The sequence below is a fragment of the Botryllus schlosseri genome, chromosome 10 (genome assembly GCF_051294905.1).
Source record: "Botryllus schlosseri isolate E-star chromosome 10, Bs_hap1, whole genome shotgun sequence".
Taxonomy (NCBI): domain Eukaryota; kingdom Metazoa; phylum Chordata; class Ascidiacea; order Stolidobranchia; family Styelidae; genus Botryllus; species Botryllus schlosseri.
The window spans coordinates 7,366,957-7,389,794 of NC_137245.1; the positions used below are offsets into that span (position 1 = coordinate 7,366,957).

The 22,838-nt window shown below is 41.9% G+C and overlaps 2 protein-coding genes and 17 non-coding genes across 19 annotated transcripts in view; all 19 read left to right on the forward strand.

Moving 5' to 3' along the window:
* The window catches only part of LOC145449020 (peptidyl-prolyl cis-trans isomerase FKBP1A-like), a 408,653-nt gene that overhangs the window by 97,429 nt on the left and 288,386 nt on the right, over nt 1-22,838 (forward strand). The gene's annotated exons all lie outside the window — the stretch shown is intronic.
* Nucleotides 206-319, forward strand: LOC145449284 (U5 spliceosomal RNA). Its single transcript, XR_013918228.1, has one exon. It is a non-coding gene; the product is annotated as a U5 spliceosomal RNA (small nuclear RNA).
* Nucleotides 2,362-6,385, forward strand: LOC145448600 (uncharacterized). The gene is made up of 2 exons (XM_080327016.1): nt 2,362-3,948; nt 4,633-6,385. The coding sequence occupies exons 1-2, from the start codon at nt 2,494-2,496 to the stop codon at nt 6,013-6,015; spliced, it is 2,838 nt and encodes a 945-aa protein (XP_080183142.1). The 5' UTR covers nt 2,362-2,493; the 3' UTR covers nt 6,016-6,385.
* Nucleotides 7,340-7,453, forward strand: LOC145449251 (U5 spliceosomal RNA). Its single transcript, XR_013918195.1, has one exon. It is a non-coding gene; the product is annotated as a U5 spliceosomal RNA (small nuclear RNA).
* Nucleotides 8,349-8,462, forward strand: LOC145449281 (U5 spliceosomal RNA). The gene has a single exon (XR_013918225.1). It is a non-coding gene; the product is annotated as a U5 spliceosomal RNA (small nuclear RNA).
* LOC145449286 (U5 spliceosomal RNA) lies at nt 9,356-9,469 on the forward strand. Its single transcript, XR_013918230.1, has one exon. It is a non-coding gene; the product is annotated as a U5 spliceosomal RNA (small nuclear RNA).
* Nucleotides 10,363-10,476, forward strand: LOC145449252 (U5 spliceosomal RNA). Its single transcript, XR_013918196.1, has one exon. It is a non-coding gene; the product is annotated as a U5 spliceosomal RNA (small nuclear RNA).
* On the forward strand, nt 11,372-11,485 carry LOC145449280 (U5 spliceosomal RNA). Its single transcript, XR_013918224.1, has one exon. It is a non-coding gene; the product is annotated as a U5 spliceosomal RNA (small nuclear RNA).
* On the forward strand, nt 12,381-12,494 carry LOC145449268 (U5 spliceosomal RNA). The gene has a single exon (XR_013918211.1). It is a non-coding gene; the product is annotated as a U5 spliceosomal RNA (small nuclear RNA).
* On the forward strand, nt 13,388-13,501 carry LOC145449269 (U5 spliceosomal RNA). The gene has a single exon (XR_013918213.1). It is a non-coding gene; the product is annotated as a U5 spliceosomal RNA (small nuclear RNA).
* On the forward strand, nt 14,395-14,508 carry LOC145449253 (U5 spliceosomal RNA). Its single transcript, XR_013918197.1, has one exon. It is a non-coding gene; the product is annotated as a U5 spliceosomal RNA (small nuclear RNA).
* LOC145449254 (U5 spliceosomal RNA) lies at nt 15,404-15,517 on the forward strand. The gene has a single exon (XR_013918198.1). It is a non-coding gene; the product is annotated as a U5 spliceosomal RNA (small nuclear RNA).
* Nucleotides 16,413-16,526, forward strand: LOC145449270 (U5 spliceosomal RNA). The gene has a single exon (XR_013918214.1). It is a non-coding gene; the product is annotated as a U5 spliceosomal RNA (small nuclear RNA).
* LOC145449271 (U5 spliceosomal RNA) lies at nt 17,420-17,533 on the forward strand. Its single transcript, XR_013918215.1, has one exon. It is a non-coding gene; the product is annotated as a U5 spliceosomal RNA (small nuclear RNA).
* LOC145449256 (U5 spliceosomal RNA) lies at nt 18,427-18,540 on the forward strand. The gene has a single exon (XR_013918200.1). It is a non-coding gene; the product is annotated as a U5 spliceosomal RNA (small nuclear RNA).
* LOC145449272 (U5 spliceosomal RNA) lies at nt 19,436-19,549 on the forward strand. Its single transcript, XR_013918216.1, has one exon. It is a non-coding gene; the product is annotated as a U5 spliceosomal RNA (small nuclear RNA).
* LOC145449273 (U5 spliceosomal RNA) lies at nt 20,445-20,558 on the forward strand. Its single transcript, XR_013918217.1, has one exon. It is a non-coding gene; the product is annotated as a U5 spliceosomal RNA (small nuclear RNA).
* Nucleotides 21,454-21,567, forward strand: LOC145449257 (U5 spliceosomal RNA). The gene has a single exon (XR_013918201.1). It is a non-coding gene; the product is annotated as a U5 spliceosomal RNA (small nuclear RNA).
* Nucleotides 22,463-22,576, forward strand: LOC145449282 (U5 spliceosomal RNA). Its single transcript, XR_013918226.1, has one exon. It is a non-coding gene; the product is annotated as a U5 spliceosomal RNA (small nuclear RNA).

Sequence of the window (22,838 nt, forward strand, 5' to 3'; positions counted from 1 at the left end):
CGGTACACGAACGCCAGTAAAACGGATATATGGAACTGATGCTCTCGCAGAAATGTTTTCGAGAGACACGCGATGTTGCATAGCGAAAGATGTCCATAATCCAAACGCTTTCGTCTCTTGGCCTCCAAAATTGATCCAGCAACCACCGCAACCTTTATGATGAGGTCAGGTTCAACGTCGTCAATTATACGAGATATCGTTAAAGTGCTCTGGCCCCTCTTCATTTCGCGAACAAATCTTTCGCCTTTTACTAAAGATTTCCGTGGGGAGGGGCGCTTCAGGAGTTGCATCCACCTTTCGTCGTCAGGTGTGCCTGGCTCTCTCTTGAATGTAAATCGTAGTCGCGCAGTTACTCGATATCGCAGGATGACCATAACTTGATGTCTATTTGTGCATGAACGCTGGACGAGTACGTACAAATATTACACTTCTTTTTGGGGAGGCAAAGTAAAAAAGGATTTCGACTCCGCCCGTCGCATTTCGACACACAATGTCTCACTTGAGCGTTCATGTGAACTATGAGAATATATTCGACTACTCTCGAAAAACGTATTAATTCCCCTCGCAACGCTTATTCGTCCGCAGTTATCTCCATTAAACCAGTCTACATTATGTCTTCGTTATTCACTGACCTCTCTTGTCTTGCTTATTGTCATAAGCTGGCTATTCTTGGATGTTTCTGCATAAAACCTTATCTTTAACCCTTTTTATGGCCGTAAATTCCGTTCCACTTTTCTTTACACCTAATATATTTTTGAAATTTATACAAGGCTCGTGTGCTTCAAGCCGCACTCCCCGAATCAACCCGTAAATAATCATATTCATATAAATCAGGGTCATGTCACGCTCGAACGACGCGTCGATCCAACTTCAAGACAATTCTCCGTGATGATAACTTCATAATTCAATAGAAACGTTCCATTTTGAAGAGAGAGAAAGAGCTTTGTATTACATACTTCGTATACTGCGATACGACATATCCGGCATGGAAAATAGTGCATATAATTTCGGTACACGAACGCCAGTAAAACGGATATATGGAACTGATGCTCTCGCAAAAATGTTTTCGAGAGACACGCGATGTTGCATAGCGAAAGATGTCCATAATCCAAACGCTTTCGTCTCTTGGCCTCCAAAATTGATCCAGCAACCACCGCAACCTTTATGATGAGGTCAGGTTCAACGTCGTCAATTATACAGGATATCGTTAAAGTGCTCTGGCCCCTCTTCATTTCGCGAACAAATCTTTCGCCTTTTACTAAAGGAATTTTTGACTGTTAGAAGGTAGTAGTAGAAGCGGTGATAACCTCAGCGCTCTGTAGCGCTGTGGTATTGAGGTTGAAGTGAGATGACGGAGGATGACGTGGCAAAGGGTGCGGCCCTACAAACATATGCGACGGTTACAACAGGACTCGATATTGTTGACAGAACGTGTGATCTTGGTTTGAAGTTCCGCAAGCTGCCAGAAGAAAAGGAATTATTGGAGGTCCTGAAAACAATTGGTGTCTCCATAAGGGTACTTGACGGAATTGTACAATTTCCGACAGGACAAATAGATCTGACCTTCGATGAAAGACGAAACGCCGTAGAGGCGAACCGAAGAATCAATGAGCTAAAAGCTGAAGGAATCTCCTTACCAGCTCACCGACTCTATGTCCGTGATAAGATGCCAGTCTACTTGAATTGGGTACCGATTCGAATGACAGACGAGTGCATAAGGAAATACTTTGAAGAACATCATGGCCAGATCAGTGAGATAACGCACCAGAAAAACAAACTAGGAATCAAGAATGGAATCAGAAGAATCCTACTGAATAGGGAAGCCTTAGAACAAAACCCGATCAAGAGCTACATTACGATCTGCTCGACAAGAATATATGTGAGATACTACGGGCAGACACAGACGTGTGGATATTGCAATGAGCCTGGACATCTGTACAGACAATGTCCAGCAAGAAACCCCCAAATAGATGTTATGGTAAAAACCAAGAATGATGAAGACGTGGAACAACAAAGTTCTCACGAAAGTGACGAGATAGGGAAGGATTCCCACGAACCTCCAGCACAAGAAACCTGCACCACACCCTCGCAGGAAGAAAATCGCCAGACCGAGACCAATCAAGCTGACAATCAATACCGCGTCAAACAGCCAAGCATTACCTTAAAAGGTAATGAGCAGAACACGGAACGGTCGTCGCTCAACATGTCGAAACCAGATCCGAACACCAAGAACGCAAATAAAAGGAGTCGAGAAAGCGCCGAATCCGACGAAATTATATTACCCTCCAGAAAGGCCGTGAGCCTGTCGATTGCTGAACCAATGACATCGAGCTGCTGCTTAAGCTGCAAGAAGCCAATAACCTTGCCTGATGATCGAAACATCTACGATTGCCTGTACTGCGGCATGGAACACGTAGTGATACGCTCCTGTTGCGATAGAGAAATTAAATTTGTGATAACTGCAAAACAATTTTACGAGAGCAATAAGATCAAATGCCCGATGTGCAGCAGAGAAGGGATCATTGCGAAATGCTGCTACAACATTTTAAAGAAAACGGAAATGAAAGGAAAAGGCGACTGTCCGGGTTGCAGCACGCAAGAAAGCAGAAGTCGAGATTTCTTTTCCTAACAAGAACAATGGATCGACTGACAGTGATAACGCTTAACGTAAACGGCCTAAATAACAGCACGAAGAGATCCCTGATATTTGATTATCTCAAGAAATCAAATGCAGATGTATGTTTTATGCAAGAAACCCACACCACCCTAGAAACAGAATTGATTTGGGAAAAAGAGTGGAGTGGCAGATCCTTTTGGAACTCGTACGATGAAAATTCTGCAGGCACTGCAATACTGCTGAGCCCGAGAAGGCCTGATATAAGAATAATCGGAACACATAAAGACCCAGAAGGCAGAATAATCAACATTGATACAATAATAGGAAACGTCAAGTTACAACTGACAAACATATATGCGCATACTGATAGCGCAAAGAAAAGACCACAATTCTATAGGATGGCCAGAAGCACGTTCAAATCATCAAATAAGATCATAGCCGGAGACTTCAACTCTGTTGAAGAACCAGAGATTGACAGGATCAACACGGTTCCGTTGAAAGACAAAAAAGACACGGAGGCCTTAAAAGAAAGCCTGAAAATAACGGGAGTGAAGGATGCCTTCAGAAGTCTGTACCGAACCAAAAAAGAATTTACATATAAGTACAGTGGTGGGCAATCACGACTCGACCGAATATACGTGTCCGAATCCATCACCTTGAAATCGTGCGAGCATAGATCATGCCCATACTCCGACCACGATGCAGTCCTCCTGAAAACAGTAATACAAGAACGCGAAATCGGAGAAAAGATTTGGAAAAACAACACCATGATATATCAAGAAGACCACTTCCAAAATGAGCTGGCATCAAGATGGGAGAAATGGCAAACCTTACACCCTATCTTATGTCAAACGAAATTAGAGTGGTGGATAGCGATAAAAGACAAAATCAAAACGATTGCGATAAAACAAGCGAATCGATTGAGAAAAGAGAAAGGCATCAAGCTCGAAACCGAGCTGGAGAATCTGAATAAAATAAGGAAAGAGATTGACCAAGGAAAACCCCTTCTGGATGAATACCGCCGCGCAAAAAAGAAAATTTGGAATCTGGAAGCTGAAAGCCTTCAAAAGCTTCAACTCCAAGCCAAAATTGAAAGCGAAAACTGCCTTGACAAAATACCGTCATTACTATTTGAGAAAATAAGGGAAAGAAGAGAGCCCGCATACATAAACGAGCTTGCGGACACAGACGGCAAGAAGACGACCGATCATGCCAAGAAACGAGTGATAGCAGCCAAGTTCTACCGAGATCTGTTCAAAAACAGACCGATCGATAAGAAATGCTCCGAGGACTTTCTCGCCCATGTCAATGCAACTCTATCCGACGAACAGGTCAGTGAACTAGACTCTGAAATTACCTTAGCAGAGGTCCAAATGGCGGTTTTCAGTCAACATAAGTGCCGTACGCCCGGACCAGACGGGCTTAGTGCGGAATTTTACCAATGGAATTGGGACACAATCAAATATGATTTGGTAAAAATTTTCAACGAACTGTATGGGGGAAATGAGATCAATCAGAAAATCCTTGAAGGCGTTGTAAAAGTAATCCATAAAACGGGAGACAAATCCAATCTAAAAAATTATCGGCCAATCACGTTGCTGAACGTGGATTATAAGATCCTAAGTAAGATAATAACTCTTCGAATCCAGAAATTTCTTCCAAAAATTTCTCATGAACATCAATACGTCAATCGGCCCAACAAAATAGAGGATTTGAACCTTCTACTCAGAGAGATTTCCGAAAACATGAAAGAACGAAAGAAAGGGACAATTGTATCTGTTGACTTCAAGAAAGCCTACGATTCAATTTCGCACGAATTCATGCTGAGTGTCTTAAAGAAAATAGGTTTTGGAACCAAAGCCCTAACGTACATTGGAAATGTGTACAAAAATAGCTCGGCACGAATATCCGTCAATGGTCGAATCGGCGACACGATCGAAATAGGAAGAGGAATAAAACAAGGTGATCCTATTTCAATGATTTTATTTACCCTGACCACGGAACCTCTTCTCCAGGTACTGAATAAGAAAACCGCTGGATATAAATTGTCAGGAATGAGGAAAGAAATCCTAACACCAGCCTACGCCGATGACATCACCTTGACGACTTCGCGCAGAGCAGACGCCGAATACTGCATCGGAATCATCAAGAAATTCACGCGAGCAAGTAACCTGGAGATGAACGAGGAAAAAACGAAAGGGATACAATTTGGACCAGATGACAGCACACCAGGGTCTAACTTAAGGTGGGTTGACAACATAAAAATAATGGGGATTTCGATAACCAAAGGCAAAAACAAAAAACAATGGAGATCACTCTACGATGATGCCGCTGAAATATGTCGAAAAACCAAAGACCTGAAGATGAGGATCGACGAAAAGGTAATTGTGATTCGAACAAAAATACTCCCGAAATTTGTCTACCTAGGTATTATTGAACCGATGCCGCTCGAGATAAGAAGCAAGCTAAAAAAACTAATCATGAAGACGCTTTTCGACAACTACGCCAGAGTTGAATATGAAACGATCGTCAAAGACAAGATCGCAGGCGGACTTGACCTCTTAGACATCCCAACGAAGCTCGACCTTCAGTTCATAAAACCGGCGATCAAGTTCTTAAAAACATCAGAGAGCGACAGCAACGACTGGACAAAAAGGGTAGAACAACAGATTGCAATAACCTTTTCAAAGTTCTTAAATTACAGATTGAACAACGCGAGACCGCACGCCTTCGATCCACTTCAACATTGGAAATCTATGCTGCAAGTTATAGAAAACTACCAGATAACGAAAGAAGAGATACAAAAAGAAAGCCTAAGAGCAATTTACAAGAAGGTAATTGCTCGAAAAAGAAGCCGAGATCCAGCGCCCGTATGGGTGAACTGGAAAAATGTATTCAACAACACGCTTAGACCCGCTGAACGAAACTTTAATTGGGAAGTTGGGCATAACACCCTATATACAAAAGACAGAATGTACGAAAGACTTGGCACGCACAGTTCGGAATGTGAATTCTGTAACACAGGTATCGAAAACATCAGACACCTCTTTGTCAGATGTCAAGTCACCAAAGCAATTATAACCCGACTACTACAAGCCTGGGATAAAGCGGCAAACGAATCTTCAACGCAGCCTTCAGAGAAGCTCATCGTAGGGCTTAATCTGCCTGACAGCCCCAAAGAAAATGCACTGCTTCAAATAATTACAATTTTCAAGCAAGCAGTATGGAGAATGCGAAACAGACGCGTGTACGAGGGAGTTCAGCCGAGTGTCCTCTGGCTGGAAAAGTCCATCACCTTACGAATACAAAACAAAATCAACCAACAGAAAGATATACTTGGACCGATCACCACTGCGACAATGGCGCAAATAAGACGAACCTTTCTAGAATCAACCTGAACGATTATGCTCCGTAATTTTCATCAAATTTTAATTTACAATTAATATTGTGATCAAATGCTTTTGTAACACTATGTTTCATGATGATGTTAGTTCGCAAAAAGTTTAAGAAACGTCTCTCTATTTCCAATTATACGAAATATGCCTTTCCAAAGATTGAAACAACATCGAAGGGATTATAATAGGCCTGCTTGCATTTAATGAAGACATTCTTTCAAGTTTGTGCTGTAAGTAATGTTTCCTTACGTTCAATAGTATGATGAAATATGTGTTGCATCATTTAGTCTTTATGATGATGTTAAATCTTACATCGTGTAAGAAACGCCTCTTTTTGATTTCAAATAAACGAAAGATGCCTTTTACTAAAGATTTCCGTGGGGAGGGGCGCTTCAGGAGTTTCATCCACTTTTCGTCGTCAGGTGTGCCTGGCTCTCTCTTGAATGTAAATCGTAGTCGCGCAGTTACTCGATATCGCAGGATGACCATAACTTGATGTCTATTTGTGCATGAACGCTGGACGAGTACGTACAAATATTACACTTCTTTTTGGGGAGGCAAAGTAAAAAAGGATTTCGACTCCGCCCGTCGCATTTCGACACACAATGTCTCACTTGAGCGTTCATGTGAACTATGAGAATATATTCGACTACTCTCGAAACTTATTAATTCCCCTCGCAACGCTTATTCGTCCGCAGTTATCTCCATTAAACCAGTCTACATTATGTCTTCGTTATTCACTGACCTTTCTTGTCTTGCTTATTGTCATAAGCTGGCTATTCTTGGATGTTTCTGCATAAAACCTTATCTTTAACCCTTTTTATGGCCGTACATTCCGTTCCACTTTTCTTTACACCTAATATATTTTTGAAATTTATACAAGGCTCGTGTGCTTCAAGCCGCACTCCCCGAATCAACCCGTAAATAATCATATCCATATAAATCAGGGTCATGTCACGCTCGAACGAGCGCGTCGATCCAACTTCAACACAATTCTCCGTGATGATAACTTCATAATTCAATGGAAACGTTCCATTTTGAAGAGAGAGAAAGAGCTTTGTATTACATACTTCGTATACTGCGATACGACATATCCGGCATGGAAAATAGTGCATATAATTTCGGTACACGAACGCCAGTAAAACGTATATATGGAACTGATGCTCTCGCAGAAATGTTTTCGAGAGACACGCGATGTTGCATAGCGAAAGATGTCCATAATCCAAACGCTTTCGTCTCTTGGCCTCCAAAATTGATCCAGCAACCACCGCAACCATTATGATGAGGTCAGGTTCAACGTCGTCAATTAGACAGGATATCGTTAAAGTGCTCTGGCCCCTCTTCATTTCGCGAACAAATCTTTCGCCTTTTACTAAAGATTTCCGTGGGGAGGGGCGCTTCAGGAGTTTCATCCATTTTTCGTCGTCAGGTGTGCCTGGCTCTCTCTTGAATGTAAATCGTAGTCGCGCAGTTACTCGATATCGCAGGATGACAATAACTTGATGTCTATTTGTGCATGAACGCTGGACGAGTACGTACAAATATTACACTTCTTTTTGGGGATGCAAAGTAAAAAAGGATTTCGATTCCGCCCGTCGTATTTCGACACACAATGTCTCACTTGAGCGTTCATGTGAACTATGAGAATATATTCGACTACTCTCGAAAAACGTATTAATTCCCCTCGCAACGCTTATTCGTCCGCAGTTATCTCCATTAAACCAGTCTACATTATGTCTTCGTTATTCACTGACCTCTCTTGTCTTGCTTATTGTCATAAGCTGGCTATTCTTGGATGTTTCTGCATAAAACCTTATCTTTAACCCTTTTTATGGCCGTACATTCCGTTCCACTTTTCTTTACACCTAATATATTTTTGAAATTTATACAAGGCTCGTGTGCTTCAATCCGCACTCCCCGAATCAACCCGTAAATAATAATATCCATATAAATCAGGGTCATGTCACGCTCGAACGAGCGCGTCGATCCAACTTCAACACAATTCTCCGTGATGATAACTTCATAATTCAATGGAAACGTTCCATTTTGAAGAGAGTGAAAGAGCTTTATATTACATACTTCGTATACTGCGATACGACATATCCGGCATGGAAAATAGTGCATATAATTTCGGTACACGAACGCCAGTAAAACGTATATATGGAACTGATGCCCTCGCAGAAATGTTTTCGAGAGACACGCGATGTTGCATAGCGAAAGATGTCCATAATCCAAACGCTTTCGTCTCTTGGCCTCCAAAATTGATCCAGCAACCACCGCAACCTTTATGATGAGGTCAGGTTCAACGTCGTCAATTATACAGGATATCGTTAAAGTGCTCTGGCCCCTCTTCATTACGCGAACAAATCTTTCGCCTTTTACTAAAGATTTCCGTGGGGAGGGGCGCTTCAGGAGTTTCATCCACTTTTCGTCGTCAGGTGTGCCTGGCTCTCTCTTGAATGTAAATCGTAGTCGCGCAGTTACTCGATATCGCAGGATGACCATAACTTGATGTCTATTTGTGCATGAACGCTGGACGAGTACGTACAAATATTACACTTCTTTTTGGGGAGGCAAAGTAAAAAAGGATTTCGACTCCGCCCGTCGCATTTCGACACACAATGTCTCACTTGAGCGTTCATGTGAACTATGAGAATATATTCGACTACTCTCGAAACTTATTAATTCCCCTCGCAACGCTTATTCGTCCGCAGTTATCTCCATTAAACCAGTCTACATTATGTCTTCGTTATTCACTGACCTTTCTTGTCTTGCTTATTGTCATAAGCTGGCTATTCTTGGATGTTTCTGCATAAAACCTTATCTTTAACCCTTTTTATGGCCGTACATTCCGTTCCACTTTTCTTTACACCTAATATATTTTTGAAATTTATACAAGGCTCGTGTGCTTCAAGCCGCACTCCCCGAATCAACCCGTAAATAATCATATTCATATAAATCAGGGTCATGTCACGCTCGAACGAGCGCGTCGATCCAACTTCAACACAATTCTCCGTGATGATAACTTCATAATTCAATGGAAACGTTCCATTTTGAAGAGAGTGAAAGAGCTTTATATTACATACTTCGTATACTGCGATACGACATATCCGGCATGGAAAATAGTGCATATAATTTCGGTACACGAACGCCAGTAAAACGTATATATGGAACTGATGCTCTCGCAGAAATGTTTTCGAGAGACACGCGATGTTGCATAGCGAAAGATGTCCATAATCCAAACGCTTTCGTCTCTTGGCCTCCAAAATTGATCCAGCAACCACCGCAACCTTTATGATGAGGTCAGGTTCAACGTCGTCAATTATACCACATATCGTTAAAGTGCTCTGGCCCCTCTTCATTTCGCGAACAAATCTTTCGCCTTTTACTAAAGATTTCCGTGGGGAGGATCGCTTCAGGAGTTTCATCCACTTTTCGTCGTCAGGTGTGCCTGGCTCTCTCTTGAATGTAAATCGTAGTCGCGCAGTTACTCGATATCGCAGGATGACCATAACTTGATGTCTATTTGTGCATGAACGCTGGACGAGTACGTACAAATATTACACTTCTTTTTGGGGAGGCAAAGTAAAAAAGGATTTCGACTCCGCCCGTCGCATTTCGACACACAATGTCTCACTTGAGCGTTCATGTGAACTATGAGAATATATTCGACTACTCTCGAAACTTATTAGTTCCCCTCGCAACGCTTATTCGTCCGCAGTTATCTCCATTAAACCAGTCTACATTATGTCTTCGTTATTCACTGACCTTTCTTGTCTTGCTTATTGTCATAAGCTGGCTATTCTTGGATGTTTCTGCATAAAACCTTATCTTTAACCCTTTTTATGGCCGTACATTCCGTTCCACTTTTCTTTACACCTAATATATTTTTGAAATTTATACAAGGCTCGTGTGCTTCAAGCCGCACTCCCCGAATCAACCCGTAAATAATCATATCCATATAAATCAGGGTCATGTCACGCTCGAACGAGCGCGTCGATCCAACTTCAACACAATTCTCCGTGATGATAACTTCATAATTCAATGGAAACGTTCCATTTTGAAGAGAGAGAAAGAGCTTTGTATTACATACTTCGTATACTGCGATACGACATATCCGGCATGGAAAATAGTGCATATAATTTCGGTACACGAACGCCAGTAAAACGTATATATGGAACTGATGCTCTCGCAGAAATGTTTTCGAGAGACACGCGATGTTGCATAGCGAAAGATGTCCATAATCCAAACGCTTTCGTCTCTTGGCCTCCAAAATTGATCCAGCAACCACCGCAACCATTATGATGAGGTCAGGTTCAACGTCGTCAATTAGACAGGATATCGTTAAAGTGCTCTGGCCCCTCTTCATTTCGCGAACAAATCTTTCGCCTTTTACTAAAGATTTCCGTGGGGAGGGGCGCTTCAGGAGTTTCATCCATTTTTCGTCGTCAGGTGTGCCTGGCTCTCTCTTGAATGTAAATCGTAGTCGCGCAGTTACTCGATATCGCAGGATGACAATAACTTGATGTCTATTTGTGCATGAACGCTGGACGAGTACGTACAAATATTACACTTCTTTTTGGGGATGCAAAGTAAAAAAGGATTTCGACTCCGCCCGTCGCATTTCGACACACAATGTCTCACTTGAGCGTTCATGTGAACTATGAGAATATATTCGACTACTCTCGAAAAACGTATTAATTCCCCTCGCAACGCTTATTCGTCCGCAGTTATCTCCATTAAACCAGTCTACATTATGTCTTCGTTATTCACTGACCTCTCTTGTCTTGCTTATTGTCATAAGCTGGCTATTCTTGGATGTTTCTGCATAAAACCTTATCTTTAACCCTTTTTATGGCCGTACATTCCGTTCCACTTTTCTTTACACCTAATATATTTTTGAAATTTATACAAGGCTCGTGTGCTTCAATCCGCACTCCCCGAATCAACCCGTAAATAATATTATCCATATAAATCAGGGTCATGTCACGCTCGAACGAGCGCGTCGATCCAACTTCAACACAATTCTCCGTGATGATAACTTCATAATTCAATGGAAACGTTCCATTTTGAAGAGAGTGAAAGAGCTTTATATTACATACTTCGTATACTGCGATACGACATATCCGGCATGGAAAATAGTGCATATAATTTCGGTACACGAACGCCAGTAAAACGTATATATGGAACTGATGCTCTCGCAGAAATGTTTTCGAGAGACACGCGATGTTGCATAGCGAAAGATGTCCATAATCCAAACGCTTTCGTCTCTTGGCCTCCAAAATTGATCCAGCAACCACCGCAACCATTATGATGAGGTCAGGTTCAACGTCGTCAATTAGACAGGATATCGTTAAAGTGCTCTGGCCCCTCTTCATTTCGCGAACAAATCTTTCGCCTTTTACTAAAGATTTCCGTGGGGAGGGGCGCTTCAGGAGTTTCATTTAGTTTTCGTCGTCAGGTGTGCCTGGCTCTCTCTTGAATGTAAATCGTAGTCGCGCAGTTACTCGATATCGCAGGATGACAATAACTTGATGTCTATTTGTGCATGAACGCTGGACGAGTACGTAAAAATATTACACTTCTTTTTGGGGATGCAAAGTAAAAAAGGATTTCGACTCCGCCCGTCGCATTTCGACACACAATGTCTCACTTGAGCGTTCATGTGAACTATGAGAATATATTCGACTACTCTCGAAAAACGTATTAATTCCCCTCGCAACGCTTATTCGTCCGCAGTTATCTCCATTAAACCAGTCTACATTATGTCTTCGTTATTCACTGACCTCTCTTGTCTTGCTTATTGTCATAAGCTGGCTATTCTTGGATGTTTCTGCATAAAACCTTATCTTTAACCCTTTTTATGGCCGTACATTCCGTTCCACTTTTCTTTACACCTAATATATTTTTGAAATTTATACAAGGCTCGTGTGCTTCAATCCGCACTCCCCGAATCAACCCGTAAATAATAATATCCATATAAATCAGGGTCATGTCACGCTCGAACGAGCGCGTCGATCCAACTTCAACACAATTCTCCGTGATGATAACTTCATAATTCAATGGAAACGTTCCATTTTGAAGAGAGTGAAAGAGCTTTATATTACATACTTCGTATACTGCGATACGACATATCCGGCATGGAAAATAGTGCATATAATTTCGGTACACGAACGCCAGTAAAACGTATATATGGAACTGATGCTCTCGCAGAAATGTTTTCGAGAGACACGCGATGTTGCATAGCGAAAGATGTCCATAATCCAAACGCTTTCGTCTCTTGGCCTCCAAAATTGATCCAGCAACCACCGCAACCTTTATGATGAGGTCAGGTTCAACGTCGTCAATTATACAGGATATCGTTAAAGTGCTCTGGCCCCTCTTCATTTCGCGAACAAATCTTTCGCCTTTTACTAAAGATTTCCGTGGGGAGGGGCGCTTCAGGAGTTTCATCCACTTTTCGTCGTCAGGTGTGCCTGGCTCTCTCTTGAATGTAAATCGTAGTCGCGCAGTTACTCGATATCGCAGGATGACCATAACTTGATGTCTATTTGTGCATGAACGCTGGACGAGTACGTACAAATATTACACTTCTTTTTTGGGAGGCAAAGTAAAAAAGGATTTCGACTCCGCCCGTCGCATTTCGACACACAATGTCTCACTTGAGCGTTCATGTGAACTATGAGAATATATTCGACTACTCTCGAAACTTATTAATTCCCCTCGCAACGCTTATTCGTCCGCAGTTATCTCCATTAAACCAGTCTACATTATGTCTTCGTTATTCACTGACCTTTCTTGTCTTGCTTATTGTCATAAGCTGGCTATTCTTGGATGTTTCTGCATAAAACCTTATCTTTAACCCTTTTTATGGCCGTACATTCCGTTCCACTTTTCTTTACACCTAATATATTTTTGAAATTTATACAAGGCTCGTGTGCTTCAAGCCGCACTCCCCGAATCAACCCGTAAATAATAATATCCATATAAATCAGGGTCATGTCACGCTCGAACGAGCGCGTCGATCCAACTTCAACACAATTCTCCGTGATGATAACTTCATAATTCAATGGAAACGTTCCATTTTGAAGAGAGTGAAAGAGCTTTATATTACATACTTCGTATACTGCGATACGACATATCCGGCATGGAAAATAGTGCATATAATTTCGGTACACGAACGCCAGTAAAACGTATATATGGAACTGATGCTCTCGCAGAAATGTTTTCGAGAGACACGCGATGTTGCATAGCGAAAGATGTCCATAATCCAAACGCTTTCGTCTCTTGGCCTCCAAAATTGATCCAGCAACCACCGCAACCTTTATGATGAGGTCAGGTTCAACGTCGTCAATTATACAGGATATCGTTAAAGTGCTCTGGCCCCTCTTCATTTCGCGAACAAATCTTTCGCCTTTTACTAAAGATTTCCGTGGGGAGGGGCGCTTCAGGAGTTTCATCCACTTTTCGTCGTCAGGTGTGCCTGGCTCTCTCTTGAATGTAAATCGTAGTCGCGCAGTTACTCGATATCGCAGGATGACCATAACTTGATGTCTATTTGTGCATGAACGCTGGACGAGTACGTACAAATATTACACTTCTTTTTGGGGAGGCAAAGTAAAAAAGGATTTCGACTCCGCCCGTCGCATTTCGACACACAATGTCTCACTTGAGCGTTCATGTGAACTATGAGAATATATTCGACTACTCTCGAAACTTATTAATTCCCCTCGCAACGCTTATTCGTCCGCAGTTATCTCCATTAAACCAGTCTACATTATGTCTTCGTTATTCACTGACCTTTCTTGTCTTGCTTATTGTCATAAGCTGGCTATTCTTGGATGTTTCTGCATAAAACCTTATCTTTAACCCTTTTTATGGCCGTACATTCCGTTCCACTTTTCTTTACACCTAATATATTTTTGAAATTTATACAAGGCTCGTGTGCTTCAAGCCGCACTCCCCGAATCAACCCGTAAATAATCATATCCATATAAATCAGGGTCATGTCACGCTCGAACGAGCGCGTCGATCCAACTTCAACACAATTCTCCGTGATGATAACTTCATAATTCAATGGAAACGTTCCATTTTGAAGAGAGAGAAAGAGCTTTGTATTACATACTTCGTATACTGCGATACGACATATCCGGCATGGAAAATAGTGCATATAATTTCGGTACACGAACGCCAGTAAAACGTATATATGGAACTGATGCTCTCGCAGAAATGTTTTCGAGAGACACGCGATGTTGCATAGCGAAAGATGTCCATAATCCAAACGCTTTCGTCTCTTGGCCTCCAAAATTGATCCAGCAACCACCGCAACCATTATGATGAGGTCAGGTTCAACGTCGTCAATTAGACAGGATATCGTTAAAGTGCTCTGGCCCCTCTTCATTTCGCGAACAAATCTTTCGCCTTTTACTAAAGATTTCCGTGGGGAGGGGCGCTTCAGGAGTTTCATCCATTTTTCGTCGTCAGGTGTGCCTGGCTCTCTCTTGAATGTAAATCGTAGTCGCGCAGTTACTCGATATCGCAGGATGACAATAACTTGATGTCTATTTGTGCATGAACACTGGACGAGTACGTACAAATATTACACTTCTTTTTGGGGATGCAAAGTAAAAAAGGATTTCGACTCCGCCCGTCGCATTTCGACACACAATGTCTCACTTGAGCGTTCATGTGAACTATGAGAATATATTCGACTACTCTCGAAAAACGTATTAATTCCCCTCGCAACGCTTATTCGTCCGCAGTTATCTCCATTAAACCAGTCTACATTATGTCTTCGTTATTCACTGACCTCTCTTGTCTTGCTTATTGTCATAAGCTGGCTATTCTTGGATGTTTCTGCATAAAACCTTATCTTTAACCCTTTTTATGGCCGTACATTCCGTTCCACTTTTCTTTACACCTAATATATTTTTGAAATTTATACAAGGCTCGTGTGCTTCAATCCGCACTCCCCGAATCAACCCGTAAATAATAATATCCATATAAATCAGGGTCATGTCACGCTCGAACGAGCGCGTCGATCCAACTTCAACACAATTCTCCGTGATGATAACTTCATAATTCAATGGAAACGTTCCATTTTGAAGAGAGTGAAAGAGCTTTATATTACATACTTCGTATACTGCGATACGACATATCCGGCATGGAAAATAGTGCATATAATTTCGGTACACGAACGCCAGTAAAACGTATATATGGAACTGATGCTCTCGCAGAAATGTTTTCGAGAGACACGCGATGTTGCATAGCGAAAGATGTCCATAATCCAAACGCTTTCGTCTCTTGGCCTCCAAAATTGATCCAGCAACCACCGCAACCATTATGATGAGGTCAGGTTCAACGTCGTCAATTAGACAGGATATCGTTAAAGTGCTCTGGCCCCTCTTCATTTCGCGAACAAATCTTTCGCCTTTTACTAAAGATTTCCGTGGGGAGGGGCGCTTCAGGAGTTTCATCCATTTTTCGTCGTCAGGTGTGCCTGGCTCTCTCTTGAATGTAAATCGTAGTCGCGCAGTTACTCGATATCGCAGGATGACAATAACTTGATGTCTATTTGTGCATGAACGCTGGACGAGTACGTAAAAATATTACACTTCTTTTTGGGGATGCAAAGTAAAAAAGGATTTCGACTCCGCCCGTCGCATTTCGACACACAATGTCTCACTTGAGCGTTCATGTGAACTATGAGAATATATTCGACTACTCTCGAAAAACGTATTAATTCCCCTCGCAACGCTTATTCGTCCGCAGTTATCTCCATTAAACCAGTCTACATTATGTCTTCGTTATTCACTGACCTCTCTTGTCTTGCTTATTGTCATAAGCTGGCTATTCTTGGATGTTTCTGCATAAAACCTTATCTTTAACCCTTTTTATGGCCGTACATTCCGTTCCACTTTTCTTTACACCTAATATATTTTTGAAATTTATACAAGGCTCGTGTGCTTCAATCCGCACTCCCCGAATCAACCCGTAAATAATAATATCCATATAAATCAGGGTCATGTCACGCTCGAACGAGCGCGTCGATACAACTTCAACACAATTCTCCGTGATGATAACTTCATAATTCAATGGAAACGTTCCATTTTGAAGAGAGTGAAAGAGCTTTATATTACATACTTCGTATACTGCGATACGACATATCCGGCATGGAAAATAGTGCATATAATTTCGGTACACGAACGCCAGTAAAACGTATATATGGAACTGATGCTCTCGCAGAAATGTTTTCGAGAGACACGCGATGTTGCATAGCGAAAGATGTCCATAATCCAAACGCTTTCGTCTCTTGGCCTCCAAAATTGATCCAGCAACCACCGCAACCTTTATGATGAGGTCAGGTTCAACGTCGTCAATTATACAGGATATCGTTAAAGTGCTCTGGCCCCTCTTCATTTCGCGAACAAATCTTTCGCCTTTTACTAAAGATTTCCGTGGGGAGGGGCGCTTCAGGAGTTTCATCCACTTTTCGTCGTCAGGTGTGCCTGGCTCTCTCTTGAATGTAAATCGTAGTCGCGCAGTTACTCGATATCGCAGGATGACCATAACTTGATGTCTATTTGTGCATGAACGCTGGACGAGTACGTACAAATATTACACTTCTTTTTGGGGAGGCAAAGTAAAAAAGGATTTCGACTCCGCCCGTCGCATTTCGACACACAATGTCTCACTTGAGCGTTCATGTGAACTATGAGAATATATTCGACTACTCTCGAAACTTATTAATTCCCCTCGCAACGCTTATTCGTCCGCAGTTATCTCCATTAAACCAGTCTACATTATGTCTTCGTTATTCACTGACCTCTCTTGTCTTGCTTATTGTCATAAGCTGGCTATTCTTGGATGTTTCTGCATAAAACCTTATCTTTAACCCTTTTTATGGCCGTACATTCCGTTCCACTTTTCTTTACACCTAATATATTTTTGAAATTTATACAAGGCTCGTGTGCTTCAAGCCGCACTCCCCGAATCAACCCGTAAATAATCATATCCATATAAATCAGGGTCATGTCACGCTCGAACGAGCGCGTCGATCCAACTTCAACACAATTCTCCGTGATGATAACTTCATAATTCAATGGAAACGTTCCATTTTGAAGAGAGAGAAAGAGCTTTGTATTACATACTTCGTATACTGCGATACGACATATCTGGCATGGAAAATAGTGCATATAATTTCGGTACACGAACGCCAGTAAAACGTATATATGGAACTGATGCTCTCGCAGAAATGTTTTCGAGAGACACGCGATGTTGCATAGCGAAAGATGTCCATAATCCAAACGCTTTCGTCTCTTGGCCTCCAAAATTGATCCAGCAACCACCGCAACCTTTATGATGAGGTCAGGTTCAACGTCGTCAATTATACAGGATATCGTTAAAGTGCTCTGGCCCCTCTTCATTTCGCGAACAAATCTTTCGCCTTTTACTAAAGATTTCCGTGGGGAGGGGCGCTTCAGGAGTTTCATCCACTTTTCGTCGTCAGGTGTGCCTGGCTCTCTCTTGAATGTAAATCGTAGTCGCGCAGTTACTCGATATCGCAGGATGACCATAACTTGATGTCTATTTGTGCATGAACGCTGGACGAGTACGTACAAATATTACACTTCTTTTTGGGGAGGCAAAGTAAAAAAGGATTTCGACTCCGCCCGTCGCATTTCGACACACAATGTCTCACTTGAGCGTTCATGTGAACTATGAGAATATATTCGACTACTCTCGAAACTTATTAATTCCCCTCGCAACGCTTATTCGTCCGCAGTTATCTCCATTAAACCAGTCTACATTATGTCTTCGTTATTCACTGACCTCTCTTGTCTTGCTTATTGTCATAAGCTGGCTATTCTTGGATGTTTCTGCATAAAACCTTATCTTTAACCCTTTTTATGGCCGTACATTCCGTTCCACTTTTCTTTACACCTAATATATTTTTGAAATTTATACAAGGCTCGTGTGCTTCAAGCCGCACTCCCCGAATCAACCCGTAAATAATCATATCCATATAAATCAGGGTCATGTCACGCTCGAACGAGCGCGTCGATCCAACTTCAACACAATTCTCCGTGATGATAACTTCATAATTCAATGGAAACGTTCCATTTTGAAGAGAGAGAAAGAGCTTTGTATTACATACTTCGTATACTGCGATACGACATATCTGGCATGGAAAATAGTGCATATAATTTCGGTACACGAACGCCAGTAAAACGTATATATGGAACTGATGCTCTCGCAGAAATGTTTTCGAGAGACACGCGATGTTGCATAGCGAAAGATGTCCATAATCCAAACGCTTTCGTCTCTTGGCCTCCAAAATTGATCCAGCAACCACCGCAACCATTATGATGAGGTCAGGTTCAACGTCGTCAATTAGACAGGATATCGTTAAAGTGCTCTGGCCCCTCTTCATTTCGCGAACAAATCTTTCGCCTTTTACTAAAGATTTCCGTGGGGAGGGGCGCTTCAGGAGTTTCATCCATTTTTCGTCGTCAGGTGTGCCTGGCTCTCTCTTGAATGTAAATCGTAGTCGCGCAGTTACTCGATATCGCAGGATGACAATAACTTGATGTCTATTTGTGCATGAACGCTGGACGAGTACGTACAAATATTACACTTCTTTTGGGGGATGCAAAGTAAAAAAGGATTTCGACTCCGCCCGTCGCATTTCGACACACAATGTCTCACTTGAGCGTTCATGTGAACTATGAGAATATATTCGACTACTCTCGAAAAACGTATTAATTCCCCTCGCAACGCAAATTCGTCCGCAGTTATCTCCATTAAACCAGTCTACATTATGTCTTCGTTATTCACTGACCTCTCTTGTCTTGCTTATTGTCATAAGCTGGCTATTCTTGGATGTTTCTGCATAAAACCTTATCTTTAACCCTTTTTATGGCCGTACATTCCGTTCCACTTTTCTTTACACCTAATATATTTTTGAAATTTATACAAGGCTCGTGTGCTTCAATCCGCACTCCCCGAATCAACCCGTAAATAATAATATCCATATAAATCAGGGTCATGTCACGCTCGAACGAGCGCGTCGATCCAACTTCAACACAATTCTCCGTGATGATAACTTCATAATTCAATGGAAACGTTCCATTTTGAAGAGAGTGAAAGAGCTTTATATTACATACTTCGTATACTGCGATACGACATATCCGGCATGGAAAATAGTGCATATAATTTCGGTACACGAACGCCAGTAAAACGTATATATGGAACTGATGCTCTCGCAGAAATGTTTTCGAGAGACACGCGATGTTGCATAGCGAAAGATGTCCATAATCCAAACGCTTTCGTCTCTTGGCCTCCAAAATTGATCCAGCAACCACCGCAACCTTTATGATGAGGTCAGGTTCAACGTCGTCAATTATACAGGATATCGTTAAAGTGCTCTGGCCCCTCTTCATTTCGCGAACAAATCTTTCGCCTTTTACTAAAGATTTCCGTGGGGAGGGGCGCTTCAGGAGTTTCATCCACTTTTCGTCGTCAGGTGTGCCTGGCTCTCTCTTGAATGTAAATCGTAGTCGCGCAGTTACTCGATATCGCAGGATGACCATAACTTGATGTCTATTTGTGCATGAACGCTGGACGAGTACGTACAAATATTACACTTCTTTTTGGGGAGGCAAAGTAAAAAAGGATTTCGACTCCGCCCGTCGCATTTCGACACACAATGTCTCACTTGAGCGTTCATGTGAACTATGAGAATATATTCGACTACTCTCGAAAAACGTATTAATTCCCCTCGCAACGCTTATTCGTCCGCAGTTATCTCCATTAAACCAGTCTACATTATGTCTTCGTTATTCACTGACCTCTCTTGTCTTGCTTATTGTCATAAGCTGGCTATTCTTGGATGTTTCTGCATAAAACCTTATCTTTAACCCTTTTTATGGCCGTACATTCCGTTCCACTTTTCTTTACACCTAATATATTTTTGAAATTTATACAAGGCTCGTGTGCTTCAATCCGCACTCCCCGAATCAACCCGTAAATAATAATATCCATATAAATCAGGGTCATGTCACGCTCGAACGAGCGCGTCGATCCAACTTCAACACAATTCTCCGTGATGATAACTTCATAATTCAATGGAAACGTTCCATTTTGAAGAGAGTGAAAGAGCTTTATATTACATACTTCGTATACTGCGATACGACATATCCGGCATGGAAAATAGTGCATATAATTTCGGTACACGAACGCCAGTAAAACGGATATATGGAACTGATGCTCTCGCAGAAATGTTTTCGAGAGACACGCGATGTTGCATAGCGAAAGATGTCCATAATCCAAACGCTTTCGTCTCTTGGCCTCCAAAATTGATCCAGCAACCACCGCAACCTTTATGATGAGGTCAGGTTCAACGTCGTCAATTATACAGGATATCGTTAAAGTGCTCTGGCCCCTCTTCATTTCGCGAACAAATCTTTCGCCTTTTACTAAAGATTTCCGTGGGGAGGGGCGCTTCAGGAGTTTCATCCACTTTTCGTCGTCAGGTGTGCCTGGCTCTCTCTTGAATGTAAATCGTAGTCGCGCAGTTACTCGATATCGCAGGATGACCATTACTTGATGTCTATTTGTGCATGAACGCTGGACGAGTACGTACAAATATTACACTTCTTTTTGGGGAGGCAAAGTAAAAAAGGATTTCGACTCCGCCCGTCGCATTTCGACACACAATGTCTCACTTGAGCGTTCATGTGAACTATGAGAATATATTCGACTACTCTCGAAAAACGTATTAATTCCCCTCGCAACGCTTATTCGTCCGCAGTTATCTCCATTAAACCAGTCTACATTATGTCTTCGTTATTCACTGACCTCTCTTGTCTTGCTTATTGTCATAAGCTGGCTATTCTTGGATGTTTCTGCATAAAACCTTATCTTTAACCCTTTTTATGGCCGTACATTCCGTTCCACTTTTCTTTACACCTAATATATTTTTGAAATTTATACAAGGCTCGTGTGCTTCAATCCGCACTCCCCGAATCAACCCGTAAATAATAATATCCATATAAATCAGGGTCATGTCACGCTCGAACGAGCGCGTCGATCCAACTTCAACACAATTCTCCGTGATGATAACTTCATAATTCAATGGAAACGTTCCATTTTGAAGAGAGTGAAAGAGCTTTATATTACATACTTCGTATACTGCGATACGACATATCCGGCATGGAAAATAGTGCATATAATTTCGGTACACGAACGCCAGTAAAACGTATATATGGAACTGATGCTCTCGCAGAAATGTTTTCGAGAGACACGCGATGTTGCATAGCGAAAGATGTCCATAATCCAAACGCTTTCGTCTCTTGGCCTCCAAAATTGATCCAGCAACCACCGCAACCATTATGATGAGGTCAGGTTCAACGTCGTCAATTAGACAGGATATCGTTAAAGTGCTCTGGCCCCTCTTCATTTCGCGAACAAATCTTTCGCCTTTTACTAAAGATTTCCGTGGGGAGGGGCGCTTCAGGAGTTTCATCCATTTTTCGTCGTCAGGTGTGCCTGGCTCTCTCTTGAATGAAAATCGTAGTCGCGCAGTTACTCGATATCGCAGGATGACAATAACTTGATGTCTATTTGTGCATGAACGCTGGACGAGTACGTACAAATATTACACTTCTTTTTGGGGAGGCAAAGTAAAAAAGGATTTCGACTCCGCCCGTCGCATTTCGACACACAATGTCTCACTTGAGCGTTCATGTGAACTATGAGAATATATTCGACTACTCTCGAAAAACGTATTAATTCCCCTCGCAACGCTTATTCGTCCGCAGTTATCTCCATTAAACCAGTCTACATTATGTCTTCGTTATTCACTGACCTCTCTTGTCTTGCTTATTGTCATAAGCTGGCTATTCTTGGATGTTTCTGCATAAAACCTTATCTTTAACCCTTTTTATGGCCGTACATTCCGTTCCACTTTTCTTTACACCTAATATATTTTTGAAATTTATACAAGGCTCGTGTGCTTCAATCCGCACTCCCCGAATCAACCCGTAAATAATAATATCCATATAAATCAGGGTCATGTCACGCTCGAACGAGCGCGTCGATCCAACTTCAACACAATTCTCCGTGATGATAACTTCATAATTCAATGGAAACGTTCCATTTTGAAGAGAGTGAAAGAGCTTTATATTACATACTTCGTATACTGCGATACGACATATCCGGCATGGAAAATAGTGCATATAATTTCGGTACACGAACGCCAGTAAAACGTATATATGGAACTGATGCTCTCGCAGAAATGTTTTCGAGAGACACGCGATGTTGCATAGCGAAAGATGTCCATAATCCAAACGCTTTCGTCTCTTGGCCTCCAAAATTGATCCAGCAACCACCGCAACCATTATGATGAGGTCAGGTTCAACGTCGTCAATTAGACAGGATATCGTTAAAGTGCTCTGACCCCTCTTCATTTCGCGAACAAATCTTTCGCCTTTTACTAAAGATTTCCGTGGGGAGGGGCGCTTCAGGAGTTTCATCCATTTTTCGTCGTCAGGTGTGCCTGGCTCTCTCTTGAATGAAAATCGTAGTCGCGCAGTTACTCGATATCGCAGGATGACAATAACTTGATGTCTATTTGTGCATGAACGCTGGACGAGTACGTACAAATATTACACTTCTTTTTGGGGAGGCAAAGTAAAAAAGGATTTCGACTCCGCCCGTCGCATTTCGACACACAATGTCTCACTTGAGCGTTCATGTGAACTATGAGAATATATTCGACTACTCTCGAAAAACGTATTAATTCCCCTCGCAACGCTTATTCGTCC